The 19,661-nt window shown below is 38.5% G+C and overlaps 1 protein-coding gene across 2 annotated transcripts in view; it reads left to right on the top strand.

Annotated features, from left to right (window-relative positions):
- Positions 1-8,614: 8,614 nt before the first annotated feature.
- The window catches only part of LOC150080764 (zinc finger MYND domain-containing protein 10-like), a 131,239-nt gene continuing 120,192 nt past the window's right edge, over positions 8,615-19,661 (top strand). For both annotated transcript variants that reach the window (XM_090381671.1, XM_090381670.1), the window contains exon 1: positions 8,615-8,722. In XM_090381671.1, the coding sequence (XP_090237797.1) occupies positions 8,681-8,722 (42 nt within the window). In that variant the 5' untranslated portion in view covers positions 8,615-8,680. The remainder of the gene's footprint in view (positions 8,723-19,661) is intronic.

Genomic DNA, 19,661 nt, shown 5'->3' with positions numbered 1-19,661 from the left:
TTGGTACGTTGGGCATTTTGCATCCCGTATAGAGTGTGTGTGGTCTAGCCTCAGGGATTTGCAATTGACGCATATGGGATCTTTCTCCTTGTTTGGGCAATTTTTAAATTCATGCCCTTTCTCTGAGCAGTGGCCGCACGTAGCTTCTTTCTGGTTGCAGGTATGGGAGGTGTGGCCATACTTGCAGCACTTATAGCACTTTATTACTGCCACATGCTCCCTATACTTATGACTGCTCCACTCCACATAGATGGTACTCTGTGTTTGTAGGATTCGCCAAGTCTCAGGGGCAAGTTCTATGACCCAATTACAGTTGCCACTGTTATTTACTCTGGTTTTGTATTTTGGGAAAACCAGCACTTTCCCATCCTGGTCTGGGAGTGCACTTTTTAGATTCTTCCTGTAGATATCCTCCACCAGAAGTTCAGGGGTCAAATCCTGGTCCATGTTGAAGATAACCACCGAGGGCCTTTTTCTCTTCCGGGCCTCAGCTATGAGGCCCAGTGTAGGGATCTTGGGGTTTGTTATAATTCCTTCTGCTTCTTTCTTACTCTCCGTTTCTGTTACTATCCCTGGATTTCTGGTCTTTCTTATGGCTTTTATTCTGGTTGCTCCGAATTCCTCTCTGAGGTTTTGGATTACTTTTTCTTGATTTCCTCACTTGTACTGGTTTCTTCCCCTGTTGTTCTTAAAATGACTATATTGGGTGTTGGCAGAAGTGTTTTCTTTTTAGCTTCTGTGGCCTTGCCCATTCTCAGTGTTTCTGTGGGTGTATTCCTCAGCGCTTGAGCATATGATGGGGTGCGCTGTGGCATTTGATTGCTGCCATCTGCACGTAGGGCTTCCAGGGTTGCCATAGTGTCTTGTCAATGATATACAGGAATTTTTCTAGCAGGAATAAGGAAGTGATTATCCCATTATATAAGGCAGTGGTCGGGCCACACCTTTAGTACTGTATACAGGTCTGGAGGCCTCATTTTAAGAAGGTTGTAGAGCTGTTGGAACGAGTACAGAGAAGGACAACAAGATTAGTGAATGGAACAAAGGGTTGCTCTTACGAAGAAAGGCTTAAGTTTTGCAGATTTACAGTGTCTGGAGACTAGGCACCGGCGAGGTGATCTGATAGAGGTGTATAAAGCCTTGAATGATTTGAGCATTCTCAATGCTGATGGGATTCTTCCTCTTGCTCAGAATAATCACCTGAGAGGGCATAAATTCAAATCGAGGAAAGACAGATGTAGGATAGATGTGCGGAAGTTTTCCTTTAGCCAACGGGTGGTTGGTTGGTGGAACAGACTTCCATCCTTTGTTGTAGAAGTTGATAGACTAAATAAATTTATGCCTGAGCTTGGACAGGTACTTGGAACGAACGGAGGGGTGAAATGGGAGTGTGTTTTTTTTTTTTTTTTGGGTGATGCTGCATAAGCTTGCTTTCTTGCATCATATGCCTCTACTAATGCTAATGTAGTACCATGCTCAGAGTAGTGGAAAATGAAAAAGACCTGAGGGTAATTGTGCTATCAGATATGAAGTCCTCTGAGCAGCATAGATAGGCTACCAGGACAGCTTGTGGGGTTTTATCAATGCTGTACAGGAATTTTGCCAGCAGTGATAAGGAGGTGATTATTCCATTGCACAAGGCAATGGTCAGACCACATCTTGAGTACTGAATACAGGTCTGGAGGCCTCATTTTAGGCCCGATGTAGATCTCTTGGAACGAGTGCAGAGAAATGCAGTGAGATTAGTGAGAGGAACAAAAGGGGTACTCTTATCAGGAGAGACTTCAGCTTTGCAAACTGCAGTGCCTCGAGACCAGACACCTGTGAGGAGATCTGATTGCAGTGCTTGAGACTTTGAATGGATTTAGTAAGCTGAATGATGGTGGAATCCTTCCTCTTGTTCAGATTATACGTGAGGGGGTGTAAATTCAAATTGAGGAAGAATGGACACAGGATAGATGTGTGTTAATTTGCTTTCAGCCAGCAGGTTGTAATTTTTTGGAACAAACTCCTGTCTGGCGTCGTAGAGATTGTTGGTTAGAATAAATTTAGAGAATTGGACAAACTATTAAAAGGGATGGACAGGTAATATGGGAAATTTTTTTTTTTTTTTTTTTGGCTGATGTTATATAAACTTGCGTTCCTTCATTATTTGCCTGTACTGATAATAATACTACTAGTGTAAATCTAAAAATCTAGTCTTTAGGTGATAAAAGTTGATAGACGAAACTTGCCAATATTCTGCAAACAAAAGGTATAGTGAGAGAAATTGTAATATTGATTGGAAACTTGTCAGGGTTAATTAAATCAGATCTGTGGTTACAAGCTTTTCACAGGAGGATTAGGAAGATGTTGACTCCTGCCATAAAGGAAATCGGGTCGTTGCAATAAAATTTGCTACTGCAGTAGTTCACCCCAAAGAAACGTACCAACTGTGTGGTACTACACTTAAGGTGGTAGAAAATGAAAAAGACGGAGTAATTGTGCAGTCAGATATGAAGTTTTTTGAGCAATGCAGACAGGTTGCTAGGGCAGGTCATGGGGTTTTGTTAATGTTATATAGGAATTTTGCTAGCAGGGAAAAGGAGGTGATTGTCCCTCTGTATAAGGCAATGGTCAGGCCACGCCTTCAGTACTGCGTACAGGTCTGGAGGCCTCATTTTAGGAAGGATGTAGATTTACTTGAGCGTGTACAGAGAAGGGCAACAAGATTGGTGAGGGGATTGAAAGGATCCTCTTACCAAGAGAGGCTTAAGTTCTGCAAATTGCAGTGGCTGGAGACTAGGCACCTGTGCGGTGATCTGATTGAGGTATATAAGGCCTTGAATGGGTTGAGCATGCTGAATTCTGATGGGATCCTTCCACTTGTTCAGATTACGAACCTAAGGGGGCATAAATTCAAATTAAGAAAAGACAAATGTAGAATAGATGTGTGGAAATTTGCCTTTAGCCAGCGGGTGGTTAATTGCTGGAACAAACTTCCATCTGTCGTTGTGGAAGTTGACAGGTTAAATAAATTTAAGGAGTAACTGGAGAGGCATTTGGAGGGAATGGTGTTTTTTTTTTTTTGGCTGATGCTGCATAAGCTCATACACTTGCTTTCTTGCATCACATGCCACTACTACTACTACCCCCCCTCCCCCACACCTCAAGTAATCTTCTTTACAGATTTGAAAATCTTCACCTTAAAAAGATTAAATTGTCACAATGACAAAATGGTTATGGCCTCAGGAATGCTGCTCAAGTTATGAGAGGTCATTAATTGGCATTAATATCAGATTAGTGGCATGTTAGCTGTGTAGGTGTCACAGTATTTCTGTGAGCATGATGGCAAAACTTGCTATTGTAATTATTTATATAACACCTTAGCTTCTAAGGCCACATTGTACTGTTTAAAACATGCATAAAGTGTACCTTGCAGATGTTTCAGACAGCTTTAATATTATTATTAGCCATATGGTGCAAGGAAGCCTGAGGCTTACGCTGCACCAGCCAAAAAAAAAAATTCTGAGTTACCCTGAGGGGGAGGGGGAGGGGGGGAGAGAGAGAGAGAGAGAGAGAGAGTGAGAAGTAGAAGGGAATCATCAAGAAAGAGAAGAATGGTAATATCCAGCTCAGGATCCTGGGTGTGCCAAGCCCATACTCACCAGATTGTGTGTGAGCCCCAGCTGTAAGGCCTCTTAACAAAATGCATACTATGGGAACCATTGGACCTTTCAGCAGGATTCAGTTTCTGTTCATAATGTTAAGTTATCACAAACCATTTTCAAGCCATGTTCTAGATTTCATTACATCTTCAGAATGGCATTTCTGGGAGCCCTAACCTGGACCAACCAAACTGCATATTGTGACCAGAATTCTGATGGCATATTGCAAAAGAAATCCTAATACTGATGATCTGAAGCAGTCACTGATGTAGCAATAATAATTTTCTCATTGGACACCTTATTTTGAAATAGCAACAGTTTTTTCTGAAACAGTAACAGTTTGCTTTTATGGTATTAGAGGTTATTTATTTAGATTATATATGGAGTACAGAGAATATTTATGGTTATTATGTTATTAGAGAGAAACCCTTATAATAGTATTATGTGATATGAGGCTTGACGGAATGTGTTTACAGTTTGTTGTCAGGTTACCTGAGAATTGACGTAATATGGATGTCCCAACATGTCTGTGCTTGCTTATGCAGTTATAGACAAAATTGTCACCCTTGCAAAGCATTCACATTGATAGCAAGAGAGCATTTTTAGCTCTCATTATAAAAATGAGTGATCATTAGTTCTCTCTTGCTCCTTGGAACATCACTCCACCTTCATGCAACTTACACCTACATGAATGGAAAAAATCTACATTACATAGAGAGAGAGAGAACTTCTTGCAACTATACCATGCAGTAATGGACCAGTTTCCCAACTTTGTTATAGTACATACTGATGGATCAAAGAATGACCACATTGGAATCGCTGCAGTTTTTCCAAACATCACATTAGCCTATCAGTTGCCATATGAGTTTTTATTATTATCATCATCATTAGCCATATAATGCAAGGAAGCCTGAGGCTATTGCTGCACCAGCCAAAAAAAAATTTCTGAGTTACCCTGAGAGAGAGAGAGAGAGAGAGAGAGAGAGAGAGAGTAGAATGAAATCACCAAGGAAGAGAATGATGATGATATCCAGCTCAGGATCCTGAGTGTGCCAAGCCCATACTCACCAGATGTTGAGCCCTTGGAGTTCAGTATATTTTCTGCCGAACTAATAGTAATTCAGGTTGCATTGAATTGACTTTAGAACACATGCAATTTACAGACAATATACACAGAGAAATATGGTCTTAAGTCACTGACGCCCTAAAACCCTACAACAATCATTACCAATTTTAGCATTTACATAGGCTCGAACCATGGGCATCTCAAATGCATATTCTACAACACTCCTATGCTAACCACTCTGTGTTAACTAGTTCTGCGAGTTTTCAGACAGTCACTCCTTTCATTATCTTTTATATCCTCCTGACCCTCTTTAAATTGCTTATTTATGCCTTTCAAAAAACTTGTCTTTTTCCATTGCTCACTTGTTTTGTGACAGAACCAAGAAATGCTCTCTTGCTATCAATGTGACTGCTTCCCAAGGACTAGAATGATTGTTTTACTGCTTCAGCATAAGTAAGTACAGACGTGCTGGAACACATCCATATTACAGTCCATTCCGGTTATTTGGGACACATCGGGACTAGTGCATTTTGGCCCGATTAAGCGGCTGCCCCAATTATCCGAAGTTTCACGTAAATAGTTAAAAATACAATGTACCCTCCCCCTTTACAATTGGTTCACTGTACAGTCAAATCGTGTTACGATGGAGTCACCATTGTAAAGTACCATTCACTATACAAGTGTAATAAGCACCGGTCATTGTGATCATGTTTGTAAATTGAATTTTAATTCAATTAAACAGCGATTCTAATTAGCAAAAATAGGAGGAATATTATCCACAGGCTATAAAAGCAAAGATATATTAAGCACAAATTTACCCTTTATTACCTTACCAATTAAAAAATTAAATGATACGTGAAAATCGGAAGAATATACGTTATAATTGGAATAATTAATACGTACTGTAATATGTACATCGAACTAGTTGACATTTCTGTTTACTGACATTTGTGGGTGGGGGTGAAAAGATAAGCAATCAATAACAAAGAACACGGCACACACAAATTGCAAGTAACACGATATGCGCAAGTGAGAACGGAGTAACGAGTTACGAAGCTTTAAAAATAGGAATGAAGAGAAGATCTGAAAATTAATTTTTTATATGATTGAAGATTTCATGGAAGTGTTAACACATTTCAACATAATAACCCACAGAATTCCAGCTGTCGGTATTATTGCAAATTCAGTAAGATCGAGTTTACTGTCCGTTTATGATAGATTTCACTAACAGAAAAGCTCAATAAACAGGTGACTGCTAATTGTTTTTATTGTTTTATGGTTGTGACCTCCAGAATTTCGACCAAATCACGTGGTACCGTCGGAGACAATCGTAGGGTAATCTCCAGTGCTGTGGTCTCCCGCCCCGATTAAACGGCATGCTGTCCCAATTAAGTGAAGTAAATCCTGGCTATTTTCTCGATTGGTTTCTGTTTTTTAAGATTTGCCCCAAATAAACGGCTGCCCCGATTAACCGGTGGCCCAAATAACCGGAATCCACTGTATATATATATCATAACAATTAGGCAGCCTGATACTAAAGTGTAAAAGCATTCCTTGAACTTTATTGTCGCACTTTTTACTGTATCTAGCAGAAATAGTCCTTCAATATACCGGACCAGTCTTTCATAACAATATAGTGGTTTTTGCCACCTATCACATTTGGAGAGGTCTTTGTTCAAGTCCCATAATAGGCTGGAGGAATTTCTCAAGGCCACTTCAGTCAGGGCTGTAGTTAGCCAATATCAGAGAGAGAGAGAGAGGGGGGGGGTTTCTCCTGCGAGGTATTCCAGGTTTTCAGTCCATGCAACATACAAATTGGCTCTTGAACATGCACTTATACAGACATAATACACTTAGACCATGCTGCACCATTGTGTAATAGTGCAAGTTACTACCGGCCACTCCTCTACTGCAGAAAATATTTTTCGTTCTGTTGATGTGTGTGTGCATGTACCAACTTAAGGTTGAGACACGTTATGCTAATGAACGATTTTTTTTAATATTAAGTGTAATTAATCTTTTTAAGTATTAGTAATGGCCACATGGTGCAAGGAAGCCTATGGCTTATACTGCATCAGCCAAAATAATCAAATAATAATAAAATAAAATAAGAATAAAAACAAATTAATAAGAAGAAAATTAAAAAAAATAAATAAATAATAATAAAAATTAATAAGAGAAAAGGAAATGGACAACCTATGCATTTCCCTCCTCCCTTAGGTAATTATCCAGCTAACTTCTGAATTTCCCCAGACTGTCAGCCTCTACCACCCACGTAGGTAATTTATTCCAGTAATTTATAACTTGTTGGCAAAATAAAACTTCCTGCAATCCAGTCTAATATAACAACTCCCCCAATAACTTGAAATTATAGCCCCTAGTTCTAGAATCATTTATAACCACGAAAATTTCGTCCTTATTCATTTTGCTTATGCCTCTCAGAGACTTGAACACCTCAATCAAGTCCCCCTCTAAGGTGCCTAGTTTCCAAGCTCTGCAACCCACATATTCGAAGTCTTTCCCCATATGGACACCCTTTTGCCAATTTCACTAGGCGAGTTACCCATCTGTGGACCCTTTCAAGAAGAACAATGTCTTTCTTTAGGTGCAGTCTCCATACTTGAATACAGTATTCCAAGTGTGGTCTAACAATAGCCTTATATAATGGGGTTATGACGTCTTTATCTCTACAAGCGATTGTTCGATAAATTATCAAAAGGACAACCATGGGCCCTCCTTAAAACCAGTCTACAGTGCTCGGAGAACTTAATATCGGCCCATATCATAACACCCAAGTCCCTTTCCTCCACTACCAGCTTTGGTTTAACTCTGCCAAGTGTATAGTTATTTTGGGGTTACTGTTCCCCAGGTACAATACCTTACACTTTGCTGGATTAAAGCATAGCTGCCATTTTTCTAACCATCTCTAAAGTCTATCTAGGTCATTCTGAAGAAGCTCTGTTTGGCGGCAATCATTAACTACTCAACCAATCTTTACATCATCTGCAAATTTAGACATCACACCCTCTATCCCTTCATCAGTGTCATTTATCAAAATCAAAAACAACAATGGTCCTAATGCTGATCCTTGGGGAACTCAACTTCTTACATCAACCCAATCTGAGAAGTAACCATTTATCACAACCCTCGTCCTCCTTCTCTGAAGCCACCCTGCTATCCATCTAAGAATTTTCCCTGTGATTCCAACCTATTCCAACTTATAAAGTTCATGTGGGACTGAGTCAAATGTTTTGCTGAAATCCAAATAAACAAGGTTGAAATTATTCCTTAAGTCCAGCTCTTGAGTGACCCTGTCAACAAAGCTAACCAGATTAGTTAAACATGATTTCCCTTTACAAAACCATGCTGAGTATCCTTCAGAATTCAGTTTCTATATAGGTGATCCTGAATTCCATCCTTGATCCACGCTACTGAAGTTAGACTAATCAACAGATAATTTCCCACTTCACTCTTACGATCACTCTTATGTGTTGGAGATACACTGGCACTTTTCCAATCCAACGGAATCACTCCTGAGTCCAGTGATGCTCTCATAATTAGTCTCAATGGTTCAATGCACTCATTTGCCGCCTCCCTTAAAATTATAGGGTAAATGCTATCAACCCCTTGAGCCTTACTGGCCTGTAGGCTCAAAAGTTATTTCATTAAATAAACGTGTGAAATTTCAACATCATTAATTACATTTTTTTCAACTTCACTCCCATAATTTCTCATTGACGTTGAAGGGTTTTTCTTCTGTAAATATTGATACAAAGTGTTTATGAATTATATTTCATTCCAACTAATGTTTTCATTGCTGATAACTTATATTACAGTATTTAAAATAACATTTTATAAGGTTATAAGTAACATAATAAATTCCTTTTATTAACAGATTCCAGTTGTCATTCATGAACTTATTACTCTAAATATCTGGAAACAAAAAGTTTTCCCTGAACTAGTAAAAATGAATTTTAAGCCTTCAACAACTGTTCCTCTTTATATGGTGGTAAGCTAGAGCAATATTACCTTTGTAAATTACATATTAAAATATATTAATTTTTTTATTATTTTTAAGCAAATATATGAAATTACATAAGGGCGATTCAAAAAGAACTTTACAGTTTCAGGGGCCAGAAAAATCTTCACCAGTTACATGCAAAATATGCATGGCTAACTGATCATGCATTTTTGGTGTATTATGAGCATTTATGATACACAGTGTGGTCTATTATTGCCATGCTGCAACAAAACTCCTCTACTCATGGGATGTGTTAGGGTAACTAGGAATAGGAGCATGTATGCTTGCATGTATACCAATGCTAGAAGTATAGTAAATAAATTTGATGAATTTGAAATGTTGGTCAAGACATCAAAGGCAGATATTGTTGGGATAGCAGAGACATGGTGTCACACAGATATAAGGAATGCAGAACTGGAATTTGGGGAGTACAATGTGTACAGAAAGGATAGACAGGATAGAAAGGGAGAAGGTGTTATGCTGTTAATTAAGAAAAACATAAAATCAAAAGAAGTGCATCCAGTTGATATAGATGAACAGTGCACTGTTGAGTCAGTTTGGTGTGACATAAACACTGCGAAAGCAAAAATAAGAGTAGGAGTGTGTTATAGGCCTAATGACTCGAATGAGTACAATGAACAAATGTACAGAGAAATAAGTGGGCTAGTAAATTGGAATGTCTTATAATGGGGGATTTTAACTTCCCAGATATTGACTGGAACTTATGGGTTGGTCACTCACACATTAGTCAGACTTTTGTGGATTTATTGGATGATTGTTTTCTGCAGCAGCATGTTTGAGAGGCAACCAGAGAGAGTAATACTCTTGATCTGGTTATCAGCAGTGTCATTCGTGTATTAAGAATTTTCAGATAAAGGAACCACTGGGTGCCAGTGATCACAGTGTACTGATGTGGGATTTACTTAAAGATTTAATTATCATCAGGGGTAAAGGAAAGGGTTTTTGCTTCAGTAAAGGTGAGTACAGTGGTCTCAGAAGGTTTTTAAATTTTGTACAGTGGGATCAACTGACGATGTTACCAGCAGTAAATTCTAAGTGGGAATCATTCAAGGAATTAATCGTGGATGCTACTAAAAGTTTCATACCTATTAAGAAATATTGTTCAAGGTTTAGGCCTAAATGGTTATCAAATGAACTAATGAGACACGTAACAGAGAAGAAAAATGCATGGGATGTATATAAATTATCAAGCAACTCAGAAGCCTATGGCAGATATAAGCTAGTCTGTAATCAGGTCACAAAGGAGGTTAGGCAGGCGAAGGCAGATTATGAGAAATCCTTGGCAAAAGATGGTAAGAAAAACAGCAAGGATTTCTTTACTTATATAAACTCTAAAAGGAAGGGGATGAATCTGATTGGTCCACTTGACATCGATGGTTTGACTGTTGATGATCCTGCTCAGATAGCAAACAAACTGAATGAGTATTTTGCATCTACATTCACACATGAGGAGTTATTAAGGTTTGAAAATGGCAGAAGGTTATCAAATTGTAGCAGGATACTTAATGATTTTGTAATAACTGAGAGCAAAGTGGAGGAGAAATTGTTGAAGTTAAACATAAGAAAAGCACCTGGGGTGAATGGGATCTATCCAGTTATATTAAAGAAGGCGGCAAAGCAACTAAGCAAACCCTTAGCCATAATTATGAGAGCATCCTTGGACTCGGGAGGTTCCCACGGACTGGAGATGTGCAAATGTATTCCCAATTCACAAAGGGGGATCAAAGGGTGATACGAGTAATTACAGACCAGTTAGTTTAACTTCTGTTCCGGGTAAAATAATGGAGTCACTGGTTAAAGATGCATTGCAGGATCATCTAGACAAGACTGCAGCAATAATTCAGACACAGCATGGGTTTGTTAAGGGAAAGTCTTGTCTGACAAATTTGATAGGATATTATGATGTGGTCACAAAGGAACTGGAGGCAAAAAATAATTTTGATATCATATATTTGGATTTCAGGAAAGCTTTTGACACTGTTGCGCATGACTATTGTATAAATTGGAGCAGAATGGTATTAAGGGTAAGTTGCTACAGTGGATAAAAGATGGTTAAGTGGGAGAAGACAGAGGGTGGTAATCAATGGGTGCTGCTCTTCGTGGAATAATGTTATTAGTGGAGTCCCACAGGGTTCGGTGTTGAGTCCACTGTTGTTTTGTATATTTATCAATGATATTGATGAAGGTATATCAGGCTTAAAGTCGAAGTTTGCAGATGATACAAAGGTCGGCAGGGTTGTTAATGAAGCAATGGCAGTGTGCTACTGCAACAGGATCTAGATAATTTGGGCAGATGGGCTAAGAAGTGGCAACTGAAGTTTAACCTTGACAAATGCAAAGTACTGCATATGGGTAGAAGTAACCCAAGAGAAACGTACCAACTGTGTGGTACTACACTTAAGGTGGTAGAAAATGAAAAAGACCTGGGAGTAATTGTGCAGTCAGATATGAAGTTTTCTGAGCAATGCAGGCTGCGAGGGAGGTCATGGGGTTTTGTTAATGTTATATAGGAATTTTGCTAGCAGGGAAAAGGAGGTAATTGTCCCTCTGTATAAGGCAATGGTCAGGCCATGCCTTGACATGAGGACTGCGTACAGGTCTGGAGGCATCATTTTAGGAAGGGTGTAGATTTGCTTGAGCGTGTACAGAGAAGGGCAACAAGAGTGTTGAGAGGAATGAATTGATCCTCTTACCAAGAGAGGCTTAGTTCTGCAAATTGCAGTGGCTGGAGACTAGGCACCTGCGCAGTGATCTGATTGAGGTGTATAAGGCCTTGAATGGGTTGAGCACGCTGATTTCTGATGGGATCCTTCCACTTGTTCAGATTACGAACCTAAGGGGGCATAAATTCAAATTAAGAAAGGACAGATGTAGAATAGATGTGTGGAAATTTGCCTTTAGCCAGCGGGTGGTTAATTGCTGGAACAAACTTCCATCTGTCGTTTTAGAAGTTGATAGGTTGAATAAATTTAAGGAGGAACTGGACAGGCATTTGGAGGGAATGGTGTGATTTTTTTTTTTTTTTTTTTGGCTGATGCTGCATAAGCTGATACACTTGATTTCTTGCATCACATGCTACTACTACTACTACTCAGTATGCCACTTCCTTTTGTTTTGGTCAATGTATCTACCCATTCATAAACTTTTCCAATTAATGCTTCACCCTTTTGCTGTAGATATCTGAAGGTTTTACTCCTGTTGCTAAGACTAGCTCTAACAGTTTTAAAAAAAGGAGTGCAAGAGGTGCAGCATACCCCTTAAGAGAGTCCAAGTTTAAGATTTTAAACAAGTGCTTAAAATAAGTATGATAAAACCTTATCCATGAAACATTTTCTCATTGGTTATAAATGTACTCAGTCTTATCTCTAGATTAATTCATGTTTCTATATATACTTTTTTTGGAGTATGTGCAAAAATTTGTTTTGTGTGATGCACTCTGCAGAGTGCGTGTATGAATTTGTTTTCCAAGTTCGTCTCATATACAATTCAAATAATGCATCTATTAGTGTGCAAATGTTTTGAAATCTTCCAGCACATGCTGTCATCTTAGTTGTGTTTCTAATGATTTAGAGTATTTCATAATTTTTATTTTATTTAGTTATAAAAAAACCTTTTCTGATATTATTTGCTGGCTCCATGCAGTTATTTTGAACTTAGCCCCACAAACCCACTAGCTACCCCTGCCTTTAACATATAAGAGATATTTCACTTCAGTCTTGTAAGGGAGATGCCATCTGGTATGTTTTGAAAATTTTACTAAAAAAGAAATACAATAGGACTTCATAAATCTGCAAAACTTGGCCTCAACCCTTCCCAGATGTTTTAAATCACTTATTGTAGAGAATTCTTAGTAGTAAGTACACAATTGCTGAAATCGTATGCAACATTCTTACAAAGTAGCAAGTCAAGTTGCCACTATGAGAGATATAGCATGTCAGTATAATTGTTATAATAATTGTATCATAGCAACAAATAAGCATATTGAAAATATTGATAACGACAGCCAAATTGCTTTAGACATATAAATAGCTGCTATATAGTGTCCTGATAGTTTACTAAAGCTCTACTGTTGGAATGTATTTAATATGTATGTCTGCTCCAAGAGTTTATGATACTAGGATTATGTTTTACAATATCCAAATTGCATACAAAATAATGCCCGGTAGTTTTGAGATGATGTTTCATCATGAATATGCACTCCTCTCTGCTGAAAACCATGTTCATTATGTTCATTTACTGCTTCACCAAACATGCACATTCATAGTGTTACAGGTTGTCAACAGATGGTAACACAATGAACAGAATAAACAGTCACTTATAAATTTAATGTCTTTAACTCTGAATAACTTCAAATTATTCACATTTAATGGGCTCTCATTTAAAATGATCACCCTACATATCTCTTAATGGTTGTTTCTTAATCACATTTGACAGAGTCTGTCATTTGAATTCTGCACCATATAAATTTTCAAGCAGTCAAGATAAAGTTTAGAATGTCATGTGTCAGAAACTTTCCCATGGCCACTTCTCATTGGCAGGCATAAGAAGGTTTACCAGGGTGAGTGGTACACTATAAGTATTAATTTCAGAATTGAAAAATGTACACACAACAAAGTTACCAAAACAAAACAATTTCACATTGCATTTTATACTGAATTTGATTATTAGTGAACTGTCTTGTCACACCATAGCTTGATTGACATCAGAAAATGTAGTTTTGGAGGTACTTTGCTAAATTTCAATAGTCATATATATTTTTAATTTCTGCTTCATAATATCCCTTACATCTTACCCTCTTCAGTAAAAATCTGCTGCCTACAAAAAACTGTCTACAGAATAATCCAAGTGCATTCCAAATACAAAATGCAAGTATTGTTGCAATGCTGGATGCATATTGTCAAGCATTATTTCCAGCCTAATCACAGCTCCTTTAATGCTAACTATTCACTTAAATCTGAGTTAAGAAAGTAAAGGAAACTAAATCAAAACTCTCAGGTCAGCAGTCAATTTCACTGTACCCACGAAAAAATATAAAAATGCTATTATTGCTTCCCTTAAAATTTCTCACTTGCTCTCAAAGAAAAAACCATTTCATGATGGTGAGTTATTGAAGGAAGCATTCCTGATTGGTGCTGATTGCCATTTTTAAGAGCTTTGTAACAAGTGTGAGATTATGCAGACAATACCACACTTGCAGTTATATGATAATACAGTTATTAGGAAGATACAAGTAACTTAATGGAGTGCAAATAATGAAACCAGTGGTTAAAGAAGTAATGCAGGTCCATCTAGACAAGAGCAGCTATACCACAATCACAGCATGGATTTGTTAAGGATCGATTTTGTCTGACCAATCTGATTGGATGCTATGACACAGTAACAAAGGAACTGGATGCAAAAAATAATTTTGACATCATATACTTAGATTTCAGAAAAGGTTTTGATACCATTGCATACAAAAGACTGCAATACAAATTGGAGCAGTGTGTCATTAAGGCAGTGCTGGCACGAGGCAGGTTCAGCACATTCCCCGGAACCCGGCCCCGCGCTTTAGATGGCTCCGTGATTTCTAAGGCGTCACATTACAACTTACAAATACGCGTGCTTTTTCTGCTGCTGTACTTCCTCGATGTTTCCGTGTCACTTAACGACTGGCAAAGTGAACTCCCACCATTCAACCTACTAGAAAATCACTTCACAACAGTATGGCATTATGTACAAACAAAATACTGTATTTTGTTCGTCATGTATTTAAAATTATAATAATAATTTTTTTAGTTAATTATGATAAATAATTTATTTAGGTGTTCTTTTTTTGGGTACGCACAAATTTTGAACCTGACTCCGCAAAAGTTTACGCCGGCCCTGCATTAAGGTGAAGTCACTGCTATGGATAAAGAGATGGTTGAGTGGGAAAAGGCAGAGTGGTTATCAATGGATACTGCTCCTCTTGGACTAATGTTATTAGTGGAGTCCCCCAAGGTTAAGTGCTGAGCCGATTATTGTTTTCTATATTTATTTATTTATTTTTTTTTGTTATTTGGTTTTTAGGAGCATTAGCAACTAAGGCCATATTGCTCCGGGGATATGTGGCGGTCATTATCTGACCTTTCCGCATCCTCCGTATTTGGTGGTCATGGGCTCGAACCCCGGTCTAATCAAGAAGCGTGTGCTACGCACTGCTGCTCCTGCCTACGGAGGTGCCCTATATTTATTAATGATATTAATAAAGGCACATCTAGGATGATATAAAAGTTGGGGTGGTTAATCACAGTAATCGGGGAATGCCACTGCAACAAGATCTAGATCTAGCTAGTTGGGCTGAGAAGTGGCAATTGAAGTTTAATATTGACAGCAAGGCACTTCATATGGGGAGCAGCAGTACCAGATTAACATATCAACATGTGTGGTACCACATTTAGGGTAGTTGAGAATGAAAAAGACCTGGGGGCAATTGTGTTCTCAGATACGATGTTTTCCAAACAGTGCATACAGGAGTTTTGCCAGCAGGGATAAGGAGATGATTATCCTATCATATAAAGCAATGGTCAGGCCACATCTTGAGTACTGAATATAGGTCTGGTGGCCTTGTTTTAGGCTGCAAAGAAGAGCAATGAGATTAGCAAGAGGAACAAAAGGGTATTCTTACCAGGAAAGGTTTTGGTTCTGCAGACTGCAGTGTCTGAAGACTGGGCATCTGGAAGGAGATCTGATTGAGGTGTTTAAGACTTTGGATGGATTGAGAAAGCTCAATGCTTTTTGAAACTTGCTCAGACTACACGTGTGCAGAGGCATAAATTCAAATTAAAGAAGGATGGTTGCAGGATAGATTTGTAAAAGTTTGACTTCAGCCAGCAGGTGATAAATTGTTGGGACAAATTCCCATCTGGTATTGTAGAGGTGAGTAGTTTGAATAAATCCAAGGAAGAACTAGACAAACTGTTAGAAGGGATGGACAAGTGATATGGGAAAGTTTTTGACTGTTTTTTTTTTTTTTTTGGCCGATGCTGTAATGTGATGAATCAGCAAATATATCAGATACTGCACAGCTGGCAGTCGTGGTGAGAATGATATTTAACGACTTCACTGTAAAAGAAGAGCTATTGCTATGTATTGCCTATGAAAGAGCAAACAGGTGAGGATATTTATAAAGCATTTAAAGCTTATACAATGGAAATCAGTTTGCTTCTGTACAAGCTGTCTGTGATCGCTAATGATGGGGATACAGCAACACTGGGCAGCATCAGGTGTATTTATTGTCCACAAGTAACCCCCATGTTAAAATACTTCCATTTGGACATGTTGTGAATATTAATAAAAAAAATAAATCAACTCTATTCATGTGGTGCTTTTGGAACACTGACTTTTTGAGGCTGTTCTGGAAGAGTTTGAAGGCAAACATTCTGATGTTATCACTTATGCAGAAGTGTGATGGCTGATCAAAGGTAAAGTTTTTGCATGGATTTTAAGTCTCGTAATCTGGGTGTTCATTGTTTTAAAAAAATATACTACTACATTTTTAAAGCTAGTCCTTTCATTCTTTCAGTTTCACTCATGGATTCTTCCAATACAGATTCAGCAGCAGCAACTTGCAGACTGAAGGTCCAACCAAAATTTTTCCTTTGATTTTTTCATGGGAATTTATTGCAAACATACTCTGAAAAAATTTCCTTCTTTATTCAGGGCTTGAACAAAGTGTTTTGTTAAACCTAGCTTTATATGCACAGAGGTAACAGTATTTTATTTCAATCTGCTAGTTGCTCACTTAACATTCTTTGAATCTGGCATCAGAGACTGTTTCGGTGGCTACACTTTCCTTTCCCAATGTTCACATCTTGTTCAACTTGCACGGACAGCAAGGCATTTTATGCACCCAAGTTGTTGGCTAAGTAGCAGACTGATAGCTTTCATAATTTCCACACACACCATCCACCCATGATCTTTGTACTGAATTTTTTCCAAAAAAAGATTAAAAAAGAGAACTCCTTTGAGGCTTTGCTTCAATGAGTCCACACAGGAATGTTGTTTTTGCAATATATCATTGTACTTTCTTTGGAAAAATGGGGAACAATTCTTTTTTTTCTTGTTGTTTTTTTTTTTTTTTTTTTTTCCTTTTGATTCTGTCTATACCATGAAAAGACTGTTCCTGGGGCCAGCAGATTCTCGGATTTCAGTCTTTACCCTAAAAGCTCTGCCGATCCTTTGGGAAGCTTTAAATCTCTCATGAGATCATTGTGTTCACTTTGTGTAAATAGCTGTGATCCAGAGTTTTGAATTTCTTCATCACAATACAATCCTCTAGATCACAAATATCAGATTCTGGATCTGATGGCATATGTTCAAGAACAGGTGCTGGAGGTGGTAGCTGAAGTAATGTTGATAACACACAAGCTCAGCTTGTTCTTCATTTTATAACCAGCTGCATTTATGGAAGAAAGTAGCAGTTATTAATGATTCCAAGGTTCCTTTCCTTCCACACCATGGGAAAGGCAAATGGTAGGCTGTCTTTTTACCACATTTCCACAAATGTAATCCCTCCATACATGTTGGGCACATTTTATGGGGGCCTAACTTTTATCTTGGTCATGTGGCATATACATTTGTCCCAAATTTTGTTATATCCTGCCTTTGTTTTGCCATAGCTTTGTTACTGCAAATGTAATAAAATATATTTGGATTGTTCATACAACCACAAATTTGAATAGTCAGAAACACAGAATATGAAAATCCTGTTGGAAGTCGATAATAATTAGGATGAGTGCACCAGAAAACAACTGAATGTAAAAGAAGTGCTTTTCAGATTTATATATCTAACTTGCAGGTCTTGACATGTCTAAACATATCTGGGCACATCTGTACCTTTCAATCACAAGGGAAGTAGTATGTATATCATGTATACACCGATGAGCCAAAACATTATGACCAGCTAGTCGTTATGCAAATCAAAATAACTGCAGGTGAACTACGGTACGTGTGCGGGGTCGGGACAGGGTATAAAAAACACCTAATACTGAGCTCCGTTAATCAGTGTTACTCTTGTTCTTCAGATGACAAAGGCCAAATTTTAATGGCCAGACGACTGGGTTAGAGCATATCCGAAATGGTGTGGCTGATGGGATGCTCACGGTCAGCTATGGTTCGTACCTACCAAAAGTGGTCCAAGGAAGAGAAACCTGCGAACCGCCAGTGAGATGTTGGACAATCACGGCTCATCGATGCTCAAGGTTGAGCGAAGGCTCTCCTGGATGGTACGTGGCAACAGATGGGCAACTGTGGCGCAACTCGCTGGTAATTGGAATGCTGGTGACGCGAGTAATGTGTCACAACACACAGTATATCGAACCCTGCTGAAAATGGAGCTGTGTAGTCACAGGCCACTCTGAGTGCCCATGCTAACCACAGTCCACCGGTGACAGCACTTACAATGGGCACATGAGCATCGAAACTGGACCTTGAGTGATTGGAAGAAGTTTGTCTGGTCTGATGAATCATGTTTCCTGTTGCACCTTGTGGACGGCCGGGTATGTGTACGTCGTTTACCTGGGGAAGTGGTGGCACCTAGATGCACTGTAGGACAAAAAAAAGCTGGTGGCGGCAGTGTCATGCTTTGAGCAATGTTCTGCTGGGATACCCTGGGTCCAATCATCCATGTATGTGCCAGGCACTCTGACATCTACTACCTACCTAAACATCATTGCTGACCAGGTACACCCTTTCATGGCAGTGGTCTTCCCATCTAGCGGTGCCATCTTTCAGCAGGATAATGTGCCATGCCACACCGCCCGGATTGTTTGAGACTGGTTCGCGGAACATGAGGAAGACTTCCAGGTATTGCCCTGGCCGCCAAATTCCCCAGATATTAATCCCATCAAGCAACTGTGGTTTGTGTTAGAACAGCAACTCCAATCTGCGGCGTCTCAACCATGGACCTTACAGGAGTTAAAAGATCTGCTGGTTACGTGTTGGTACCAGATACCACAAGAACCATTTAGAAATCTTGTAGCATCCATGCCTCTCCGGGTATGAGCTGTTTTGGCTGCACGTGGAGGACCAACATCATATTGGGTGAGTGGTCATAATATTTTGGCTCATCGGTGTATGTAGAACATGTATTTAAGAAAACAATTATTGTTTGTAAAAAATATTGTACTTGAAAATAAAAATGGTTTGAGATTTTTAGAATTAGCACTAAAAGTACACCCAGAAACACTATAAATTTTGAAAACAATAAAATCTGTGCAGACTAGTGTATTATATAAATGACTTATAATTTAGACATGGTAAGTGGTAATAGAAAGCCATCATATCCCCTTCTGAAGGTCAGTAAATGCACATGGAAGGGAAATGGCTAAATTAGTAATGAATTAACACTGTCTCTATCAAATATACTAATTGTAAGGATCTTGAAGACTCCATGATAGTACATCTCTTTAAAATATTTATACAACCACCTCTGACAAAAGCATAACTGTTGTTACATTTTGTTATAAACATATATTTGTTTTCGACATCCTTTCTATTTTTAAATTGAAAGATTTATTTTAAAAAAAAATCTTATTACAATAATGCATTATTCATATGTGCAAAAGATATTACAGTTATAAACATCCCTATTAATTTAAAATAAAAACATACTTCTTGGTGAGGATCTGAAGCAGGAGAATGAATAGGTAATTCATATAAAGGGTGGGTGGGAAGTCACTCCCTATATTGGTGAACGATACTTAGAAATGTTGCAACATTTTGTATGGCCTACAATTTCTGCATGAGGAAACGATCAAGAGTTGATGTTTATGCAAGACAGTGCTCCCCCACATTTGGCCTTGACTGTTAGGGAGTGGCTCAATGAGCATTTCCCAGAACTCTGGATAGGCCATCAGGGCCCCACAGAATGGCCTGCACGAAG

The sequence above is a fragment of the Mastigoproctus giganteus genome, chromosome 9 (assembly GCF_048544385.1).
Source record: "Mastigoproctus giganteus isolate SK-2022 chromosome 9, ASM4854438v1, whole genome shotgun sequence".
In the NCBI taxonomy this organism is placed as follows: domain Eukaryota; kingdom Metazoa; phylum Arthropoda; class Arachnida; order Uropygi; family Thelyphonidae; genus Mastigoproctus; species Mastigoproctus giganteus.
This window is presented reverse-complemented; position numbering and strand designations above follow the sequence as displayed.